The sequence below is a fragment of the Caretta caretta genome, chromosome 15, assembly GCF_965140235.1.
Source record: "Caretta caretta isolate rCarCar2 chromosome 15, rCarCar1.hap1, whole genome shotgun sequence".
NCBI classification, from domain to species: Eukaryota; Metazoa; Chordata; order Testudines; family Cheloniidae; genus Caretta; species Caretta caretta.
In genome coordinates, this window is record NC_134220.1 from 33,668,146 (window position 1) to 33,679,094 (window position 10,949).

Consider the following 10,949-nt stretch of genomic DNA (forward strand, 5'->3'; position numbering starts at 1 on the left):
TGGAGCCAGCTGCACCGGCCGCTGCAGAGGTCACAGAAACTCATGGAATCTGTGACTTTCATGACAGACACACAGCCTTAACTTTGAATTGAGCCCAGCTTACCAAAGAATTGAGACCGCTGGGTCTAAATGGCCTGTGTCTGTCTGTCTTTTAATAGATGCTGTATAACATCTTACCTAGTTACTGTCGAACTAGAAAATATTTTGTCATTGGTCTTTTTCTCCAAATAGAGAACAAAAGTATGTCTTGAATACTTGCCTTTTCTGATTGATTGACAATTTTACCATTTCTAGTAACAGGCTTATTACTGGGATTTTTTCCCCGTTTCATTATTCCTTTTTATTGTCCTTAACCCTACTATCGAAAGACTTTTCCTTGGCACTTTTGACTTCTTTATCAATTTCTATTTTATAGTTTTTGCTATCAATTTCCTCATTTGCTAAATATATTTTTTTGTTTTGTAGTGGTGCTTCCATTCCTCTTTTTAGTCAGAATGGCTTTTTAATTGAGGAAGTCTTCTTTTGTGATTGTAGAACTGTAGGTGTTTTGGGGATCTAGCAAAATAAAATATTCTTAAACAATTCCAATTATCACTCACATTTTTCTGTTTAAATTTTTCCTCTCAATCAGTTTTACTCATTTTCTTTTCAGGTTTGGAAAACTACTTCTCGTCAAGTGTTGTGTGTGGAGCGTGCTCGCACACGCATGGGTGTTGTTTGGTTGGTTTTTTGTTTTTGTGTTTTAACTGGTTAGGACTGTGTTCTGTTTGCACAGAGAATGTTTAGCTCAGTGATAAGTTGATCACCCACACTCCTCCCTGTAGTGCATTTCATTTCCAAGGTGTCTTCCACATAGAGAGAAGCCTAATCAGGATCTGCTTAGCTTATGAGACTTGACACCCATCTCAGCCTGAGGGGATATCGTTACAGATGTTAATGGTTAGGAACAGCATTATTTTTCTGCTATTCCAATTGCCTCAATCCCTCAAGCAGCAACGTTGTGTTTTATATTGTAGAATTCCATGAACAGGCTTGCAGTGCAGGCACTGGAAAAGATGGAAACCAGGAAGTTCAAGTCCAAAAGTAAGGGTCACCGTGAGGGAAGCTGTGGAGCTCTGGACACACTAAGCAGCAGTTCAACATCTGACTGTGCCATCTGCCTGGAGAAATACATTGATGGGGAGGTAAAAGAAAGCAGTTTCTCTAATCTGGTTGGTTGATGATGCTGGGCCAGTTTTGGCACAATTGTCACCAGATGTGTATTTGGTGGCACATGAACCAAGGGTGGGGATCAGTGGGTAGAAGGTGTGGCAGTGTTGATTGCATCCTGTTGAAAGTGTAGGGAGGGCTTCCTCTCCAAAACTGGATCTGATAGACCAGGGATAGTTAATAGGTGCACCATGGGCCAAATGCAGACTGCCAGATGCTTTTGAGTGGACCCCGAAATCTCTTTATTTACTTATCATTATTGTTATTTTTTATTATTATTTTCTCTGGTGTCTGGACTGTGACTATACCTTGACCAAGAAATTTGGACCTCAACAATAAATAAGTACTGGATCACCCTGATTTCAAGAACTATGTCAGCAATTACACTTTGTATGAGTGGATCATCTCATGGCTCCGTAGACCGATTCAGGAAGAACAACACTGACCGCACTGACCAGAGTCATTTGTCTATTTGTGTTGATTGAGCTTCATGTTTCCGTACATGACGCTGTGCTCCCAGCTATGCAATGCAGTTCTTATCAAAGTCATGGACAGCCACCCTGACAGCCTGGCACCATGTAATGCTCAAAGATAGAGTCAGAAATATTTCTTGGGTGCAGATTTTGTTTGAGTATCTTTAGAAGTGTTTCATCTGCACTCCGTGCCTGTAGTTGCTCGATCTTAATTCATATGTAGAATTTGTTTTGATAAATGGGTCTCAGGCATACAAATTACATAACCAGTCCATCTCAGCTGGTAACAAATCAAAATCAAATGACCTTCAATATCAGCCGAACCAGCTTGCACTAAGACTTCTGTGTGGGACACCTGGTCCTGCTATTTGGTGCCCAGCAGTCATTGTAGGTGTCACAAGTGGAAACTTCCAAGCTTTTTAATGTGCCATTGATAACAGATCCATGTTTCATACCCATAGAGCAATATCATGAAGACAACAGCGTTATAGATTTAGATTTGCATCTAAATAGATTTCATGTTGCTTCCAGATTCAATGATGGAAGGCAACCATATGCTGCACTGGCTTTCTTAATTCACACATCCACTCTGTGATTGATTTGCACTTGATTGTTTAACATGCTGCCAAGATAAGTAAACTGTTTGGCAGCTTAGAGTGTGGTATCTTCCAAGCTTACTGATGGCTCTTGGGAAAGTTGTTGAGGAGCTGGCTGGTACATAGCTTCAGTTTCTGTTCGGCTGATGGTAAGGCCAATGTACAAGCAGCCTCAGCAAAGCAGTTTGTACAATCTTGCAGTGCTGCGTCAGAATGTTCTGTCAAAGGCAAAGTCATTGCCAGAGAGCAGTAAATTGTTGCTCTAGGAACTGCACTCTTGATGTGTGGGCTGCTTTTAAAGAGTGAGATATGAAATAAGATCAGGATGTAAGGATGTTTTCAGATCCATAGGTTACTTTACAAATCTAGCAAAGCGGAAACCACTGCTAATTTCAGAGTTCCCATCCAAGGAACAGGGTTATTTCAGAATAGGTACAAAGTGCCACGCCCCAGTAATCAGTTGACGATGGCCAGCCAATGAACTGACTGAGTATATACAGAGATGGCTGTACACAAACAAAGGCGAAGACTTAAGTCTGAGTACATTCTTTTATACCCAAGATGAGACCTTGTATCAAACGCCCCTCTCCTCTGATCTGATGTTTTATGACCAAATACAAGATTATGCCTTACACTCTAAATTGTATAATGTATCTATTTATTAGCAGTAACAAAACTATCAATGTTTGACAGAGACTTTGGGGACTTCCTGTGTTTACCTTGATTATATTTGGCTGGGTCATCATAATCTCTCATTCTTACTTCATCCTTGGAACCTCATACCCAAATCAGAGGCATTCTAAGGAGTGAAATAACAGGATACTTACTAAGCCAAAAACCTTGTTTTGCATTTTTTCCCAAAAAAGGATCATTTAAAGATCTGATGAACCACACTAAACTAGGCCTACATTTATATTGATTATGCATTTGCTTATATATATTACTAGCTAATATGTGATACATGTGTATGTGTGATCCATTAAGGTCACTTAGGCCTTTACCATTTACTATGGCCTTTACCATTTTACATGAAGTAGGTTCACCGAATCATCGTCTCACCTCCTTACAGAGGAAATACCTTGGAAGAAGCTCAAAGTTGCAGAAAATGACTTCTAACTTCTCAGCCTCCATCCATGTTAGTGCCATAGTGAAAAGTGCCTGGCTGCCGTCTCCTCTATGACAACACTCAGGAACTAAGGAAGGGAATGAATCAAAGAGCGTGGCCCAAAGGAAAGGGGCAATCTAAAATCTCAGCGTGAAGTTTGAAGACACTGGATAAATAAAAAGGAGACACTGCCTTTTTTAAAATTTCCTCCCCTCAAATAAAAAATACAACCTTTGTCAGACATAAAAAAATAAAATAACTGCTACAGTAATTCAACACTGCACGTGAACAACAGTGAATGTGGCCATAGGGAACCCTGCCAGAAAGAGCACAAAACTAGCTAGAACTGTTGGGTGCTGCTGGAGGTAGATTAGAGGTTTTAGAGGAAAGAGTAGCTTGAGAGGAGGACAGGATGCAACAGGGAAAGAAGCTTAACAGCGTTGCTGAGCATGGAGATGCTCACCATGTGAATCAGCATGAACTCTCTCGAGCAACTATGCTCTTAGTTATTTGTTAACGCAGGTTGGTGGCTTTTCCTCCCCTCTTCCAGTAAGAGGCTGGGAATTGACCTGATCTGTACCTAAGCCAGAAGAACTAGGTGTGGAGTGTGAGTATTCATGCCTTTTAGGAGGAATCAATTAATTTTCTTCTTTCTCCCCAACAGGAGTTGCGGGTGATTCCCTGCACTCACAGATTCCACAAAAAATGTGTGGATCCCTGGCTGCTGCAGCATCATACCTGCCCTCACTGCCGCCATAACATTATAGGTAAGTCTTGCCCCTCAAATGCACACACCCAGGTAGGGCCATTTCTGGACTTCTCAGCTCTCTGGATGGAGGGGAAATTGTGTGTATTTCTGTACACTCCTAGGAAAATCCCTTTGGTGATTGGTCTGTATTGTAATACAATCCTGGGACTTCCTTCAAGGATGCCAGCCGATAACAGAGGTCAATTAAAGAAGTTTCTTTGAGAGTGACCCCATGTCCTAAAACAGCCAGGACACTATCCTACCATATCTCTTATCCTGGGTACATCCACCAGAGGGCAGCATCTATCAGTCTGTAGAAAAGAAGCTCAAATAAAATTCACCCAAGTTCACTGTATTTATATGGGTAAATATCAAGAAAAGCAAATAAATTAAAAGCAGCTGGTATGTGGGAGGGAGTTGTAAAATTCCTAGATTTCTCTGTGCAGCAACATAGAATGTGGTTCTTTCATTGACTTTAAAACATTTTCCATTTAAATAATTTGTAAGAAGAATGGAAAAAGGTGGGCAGAGATCAGTGTTCCTAACCCAGAGGGCTGGGAATGCTGAATAGGCAGCATATTGGCTTATGCAGAGGAAGGAGCTGAAGTCACTGCTCTTCCTTCCCTGGCCAATAGACCCAGGTGTTTCTGGGTAAGTGTGCTTGTGTTGATTGTGTCACTTCTCTGGAGCAGGCTGGCACTTTTACTCACTGTTGCAGTCTGCCAGGTAACAAACCCTCAGCAGAGTGGCTGCATTTCCAGGACACACTGTTTGCTTTTCTCCCCATCCAGAACAAAAGAAGGGAAACCCAGGTCCGGTATGTTTGGAATCCACGAACCCAGTGCGCAGCCGGCAGCAGAGGGTGATCCTGCCCGTTCATTATCCTGGCCGAGTGCACAGGACCAGCCAGATAACTGCATATCCCACCCGGACTAGCATGGACCCCCATGGAAATCCCATCACGGTGCTTACAGTGGACCGGCATGGTGAGCAGAGCCTGTACCCAGCACAGTCCCCTACTTACATCCAAAGTTACCAGCCTGTTCACTTGGATCATGCCTTGAACACACATCGCTGTGGCCTGGAGCACAGAGCTTATTCTCCAGCTCATACCTTCCGCAGGCCCAAGTTCAATGGACGTAACTTCTCCAGAGCAGCTTGTTTTCCCCAGTATGAGACCATGTACCAGCACTACTACTTCCAAGGCCTTAGCTACCCTGAGCAAGATGGACAGCCTCCAGCTGGCATTGCCTCAAAGGGTCCCTCCCGTGCCTTCCAGCCTGGTGGCAGCATGCTGTTCCCTCCTGTGGTACATGTGATGCCCTCCTCCCGCTTGGAGAGTGGCAGCAGCTCCAGTTTCAGCTGCTATCATGGTCACCGCTCAGTGTGCAGTGGTTACCTAGCTGACTGCCCGGGCAGTGACAGCAGCAGCAGCAGTTCTGGCCAGTGCCACTGCTCCTCCAGTGATTCCATGGTTGACTGTACAGAGGTCAGCAACCAGGGGGTCTATGGGAGCTGCTCCACCTTCCGTAGTTCTCTGAGCAGTGACTATGACCCTTATATTTACCGCAGCAAGAGCCCCTGCCGAGTGGGGGATGCTGGTGGCACAAACCGAGGGGCGATTGTTCTCCTAGAGGGCCCCCATCAGGACGAGATTCTGGCACGTGGGCACGCTCTGCTGGGTGCTGACTGTCGGCCTGTGCCAGCTTCTTCCTCAGGGGACCAGCTTTCCAGCTGCAGCATGGAGATGAACTACAGCAGTAATTCCTCGCTAGAGCACAGGGATTCAAATGGCACTACCTCAGAGGGAGGCCTCGAGGCTACTCCCAGTGCTGCCTTGGATGTTCAAAGGAACTGGCATGGTCCAGAAGTAGCAGGACCTCTGATGGAACAAGCATGTGCTTGCTGCTTTGAGCTCCAGCACGCTGCCCTGGAGCCCAGCAGTGGGGCAACAGACTGCGGCGCACTCTTCTTGGGCTCCCCACTTTGGGGAGGGTGTGGCCCGGGGCTGGAACAGCAGCCAGGTAGTTCCCAAGGCTTGTATAGTGTTAACTCAGACCACTTGCATAGGACAGATGGGGTGAAATATGAGGGCTTGCCCTGCTGCTTCTATGAAGAGAAGCAGGTTGGCTGTGGTGGCACCGGTAGCAGTGGGGGTGGTGGCTGCTACACAGAGGACTGTGCAGTGAGTGTACAGTACACACTTCATGATGAGGCCTTGCCAAGCTGCTATAGGGGGGTGCGTGACATAGGTCAGCGCATCCCTATCATTCCTGAGGACAGAGACTGTGAGCTAGTCCTGCCGTTAGAGTGTCGGGGGACCCATGGAGGCTGTAGTTCCTGGGATGGGACGCCTGAAATGGATGCTCATCTACACCACCAAGGTCTAGGAGAGCTGCAGGAGGAGAGGGAGGTGTGCTACCGGGCAATGTCCTTTCTGCAGCAGAACTGCTCTCGGGACGAAGAAACAAGGATGCTCTTTCACAACCCCACTCCGAGCTCCCAGGAGGCAGCGGCAACCACAAAGGCTGCAGGTAAGAGTCAGACTTGGTTTTTCTCCAGCACCTTTCAGTCTCAGAGTATGGTGAAGAGAGCACCAGGTCAGCTGCACTAGTGTTCACAGAGATGGTCCACACATCATGGAAGTTACAGCTCACTCTCTGGAGAAGGGAAACTGCTCATCGTTACTGCCTATATTAGCCTCTTCTCCTCAGGAAATGTCCTCCATTGCTCCCCTGCTGCAGTTTCATTGTTGGGAGTGCTATGCGCCATCTAGCCGTGCTCATAGCAGCTCTAGACACCAATGGTGAAAACACAAGTGGCTGCTGGCACCTAATCTAAACTAGGGCTACAACCATTGCCACAGCCAGTGGAGCTGAAGCAGTGGGAAACTCAGGAAAAATGGTCAGTGCAGAAAAGGCCAAAGTGCCATGCGTGGGGTAGGTGAGGAGACTGGTGACCTTGAGGAGGATGAAAAGGAATAATGGAAAGTCTGGAATAGCCTCAGAGGAGAGTGCATGAAATGGGAGGGAGGTGCAGGCCCCCCCGATGCCTCGAAGTGTTTGTGGGAGCGAGTCTGGACTGGTGACAAAGTAATTAGTGGCAGAGGAAGAATCACCACTTGGGCTTCTCCTTCCCCAGGCCTTTTTCTTGGATGTGCCTGCGTTATGTCTAATAATTCTTTTATTCCTTCAGGCTCTGGATCTCATCCCCTGGAAAGAAGCCAAATGGGCGACTAGACCTGGCCAGACTGCCACAGATAGACAAGGAGAGCTTTTTATGGAGATTCCAAATGATGCTGGACTTTCTTTCAAACTTTTTTAGCTTTGACAAACACACAAAAGTGGTAATGTAGAGAAGCCCCTCCCGCACCCCAGCTGGACTGAGCCTCCCCTCCATTCCTTGCCAGCTTGATGCATCCTTCAGTCCTGGGTTTGTGTAAGTGAACAAAGCCCACGTGGAGCAGCTCTGAGCTCTAGTGCCATTTTTATACTAGTGACAAAAAGTGTTCTGTAAATATATATTTTTTTAAAACCATTGTGCCAGCTCTTACTGGCAGGTAACACTGCTGCATTAAACAAGACACCGCATGTATAGATATTAGGGCTGTCAATTAATCATAGTTAACTCATGCGATTAACTCAAAAAAAAAATTAATCGTGATTAAAAAAATTAATCGTGATTAATAGCAGTTTTAATCACACTATTAAACAATAGAATACCAATTGAAATTTATTAAATATTTTTGGATGTTTTTCTACATTTTCAAATATATTGATTTCAAAGTGTACGGTCTTCACTTTATATTTATTTTTATTACAAATATTTTCACTGTAAAAAACACAAGAAATACCTCATACAAATATTGTAATGCAAGCTCTTTATTTTGAAAGTGCAACTTACAAATGTAGATTTTTGTTGTTGTTACATAACTGCACTCAAAAACAGTTGTGTTGCAAAACTTTAGAGCCTACAAGTCCACTCATTCCTACTTCTTGTTCAGCCAGTTGCTCAGACAAACAAGTTTGTTTACATTTACAGGAGATAATGCTGCCCACTTCTTATTTACAATGTCACCAGAAAGTGAGAAAAGGAGTTCGCATGGGACTTTTGTAGCCGGCATTGCAAGGTATTTATGTGCCAGATATGCTAAACATTCGTATGCCCCTTCGTGCTTCGGCCACAATTCTAGAGGACATGCTTCCATGCTCATGATGATGCTCATTTAAAAAAGGAAAAAAGTGTTAATTAAATTTGTGCCTGAACTCTTTGAGGGAGAATTGTATGTCTCCAGCTCTGTTTTACCCTTATTCTGCCATATTTTTCATGTTCTAGTAGTCTTGGATGATGACTCAGCACATGTTCATTTTAAGAACACTTTCACTGCAGATTTGACAAAATGCAAAGAAGGTAGCAATGTGAGATTTCTAAAGATAGCTACAGCACTCGACCCAAGGTTTAAGAATCTGAAGTGTCTTCCAAAATCTGAGAGGGATGAGCATATGGAACACGTTTTCAGAAGGCTTAAAAGAGCAACACTCCAATGAGGAAACTACAGAACCCAAAGCACCAAAAAAGAAAATCAACCTTCTGCTGGTGGCATCTGACTCGGATTATGAAAATGAAAATGCGTCAGTCCGCACTGCTTTGTGTTGTTATGAAGCAGAATCCATCATCAGCGTGGAGGCATGCCCCCTGGAATGGTGGTTGAAGCATGAATGAACATATGAATCTTTAGCGCATCTGGCATGTAAATATCTTGTGACGCCGGCTACAACAGTGCCATGCAAACACCGGTTCTCACTTTCCAGTGATACTGTAAACAAGAAGTGTTAGACCCGCAATAGAGGTCTCCCTATGGGATGAGGAGCAGGCAGATACTGGACACTGTGTTGGTGTATAATACTCTAAATGCTCTTTATTGATTACAAAACAAACCTTACTCACTCCACATTCACACCCCAAACATACTCTACCAGAGTCCAAAGGTCAGAAAGGTCCCAATAGCTAGTCAAGTTTCCTTCCAACCATAAGATCATAAAATGCGGGGAGCCAGTGAAAACCACATCTATATCCACACAGGGCTCTGGATCAATAACGACTCCAATTTGCAGAAATCATAGGCAACCATTTATAGTCCATTCCATCGCATCATCAGTTCTTTGCCTTTGTTTACTAGGCCTTCTACCCACACAATTCCAAAGAGACAATCCTGGATGGGCAGCCATGATCTAAGGCGTGCCCTTTCCTCCAATTCTTATGCAATTGTATATCAGTCCAGCTGGTGGTGTTTCCTTTTCTGCTGATTCTCCATATTTTTCTTGGAACATAACAAGATTGTTTTTGCACAAATAGTTCTAATAGTTCTTGACCTTAAGTTCTTGCTTCAGTTGCCAGCTTGCAACACATGTATTCATGTCAAGCACACGTCATTCATACCAGGTCTCAATGACCAATAACATATTACATTGATATATGAATCATAATATATATAGATAACAGAACAGAAGCAGGCAGCATTATCTCCTGTAAATATAAACAAACTTGTTTGTCTGAGTGATTGGATGAACAAGAACTAGGACTGTGCAGACTTGGAGGGTTTTAAAGTTTTACATTGTTTTATTTTTGAATGCAGGATTTTTTGTTTTGGAGGCTCTAAAGTTTTACATTGTTTTATTTTTGAATGCAGGATTTTTTGTACATAATTCTACATTTGTAAGTTCAACTTTCATGATAGAGATTGCACTACAGTACTTGTATTAGGTGAATTGAAAAATATTATTGTTTTTTACTGTGAAAATATTTGTAATCAAAAATAAATATAAAGTGAGGACTGTACACTTTGTATTCTGTGTTGTAATTGAAATCAATATATTTGAAAATGTAAAAAACATCCAAAAATATTTAAATTATATTGTATTCTATTACTGTTTAACAGTGCGATTAATCATGATTAATTTTTTTAATCGCTTACAGCCCTAATAGATACTGATCTCTCCCTAAGCAAGTGCAGGCCTTTGATGAGCTCAGGGCTATACCTGCCTTAGAAAACAGGTCAGCACCTTGAGTCAAAACTAGTCTAGGTGGATATAAATGATGAATCAATTCTTGGGTGCTGCCCTGTCCTCCTTGTGGCAAATCTCAGTGGCAAGCAGGTTTAAGAATCTTTAAGGGGTGTGTGGAAGATTGGGATACGGAAGTATTTTTGCCCCCTTCTGACATTTCTCTAACAGCTTGGCTGCTAGGGGGTCTGCAGACAAGGTCTGCTTTCCTGAAGGAGTGTAGATGGGAGCTCATGTGGAATGCTTCAGCTACCACCTGCTGAAAAAGAAGTTAGGTCCTTTTGCGCCTTGAGGCCTGTGGAGCAATAGGGAACAAGTGACTTTCTACCACATCGAAAGGCTGAGGGGATAACTGCTTCCCACAGAGAACCCCAGCAATCCTACAGCAGTTCTTCAGGAGAAACTGCAGCAAGAGAAACTGGCACATGTAGTGATGCATTGCTTGTATGATGTCTGTGGCTTGTTTTAGTTCAACTGGGGAAACACTTGGATGGGGGTTACTGTATTGTTTCCTTGGAGACTGCACATGGGTAATAATAGAATTAGTGCTTTCCATCAACTAGCACACCTTACATGCATGTACATGCATGGGGTTTTGGTGCCCAGAGTAAGGACTGGGTAAACTTGCTTTAGCCATTGTCTCTTTCTTTGCTGGAAGAGATATGGTTGATGTAGCTTCCATAGTGCAGTCTATGTTACAGGATTCTTTGGCCAGTCCAGCCTTGCCTGTGTTCATGCCTTTGCGTACAGAGAGCA

General features: G+C 43.6%; 1 protein-coding gene across 3 annotated transcripts in view; it reads left to right on the plus strand.

Annotated features, from left to right (window-relative positions):
- The window catches only part of ZNRF3 (zinc and ring finger 3), a 205,146-nt gene extending 195,195 nt beyond the window's left edge, over positions 1–9,951 (plus strand). For all 3 annotated transcript variants that reach the window (XM_075120135.1, XM_048821852.2, XM_048821851.2), the window contains 4 exons: positions 1,017–1,184; positions 4,048–4,150; positions 4,923–6,665; positions 7,327–9,951. In XM_075120135.1, coding sequence (XP_074976236.1) covers positions 1,017–1,184; positions 4,048–4,150; positions 4,923–6,665; positions 7,327–7,370 — 2,058 coding nt within the window. In that variant the 3' untranslated portion in view covers positions 7,371–9,951. The remainder of the gene's footprint in view (positions 1–1,016; positions 1,185–4,047; positions 4,151–4,922; positions 6,666–7,326) is intronic.
- The last annotated feature ends 998 nt before the right edge of the window (positions 9,952–10,949 follow it).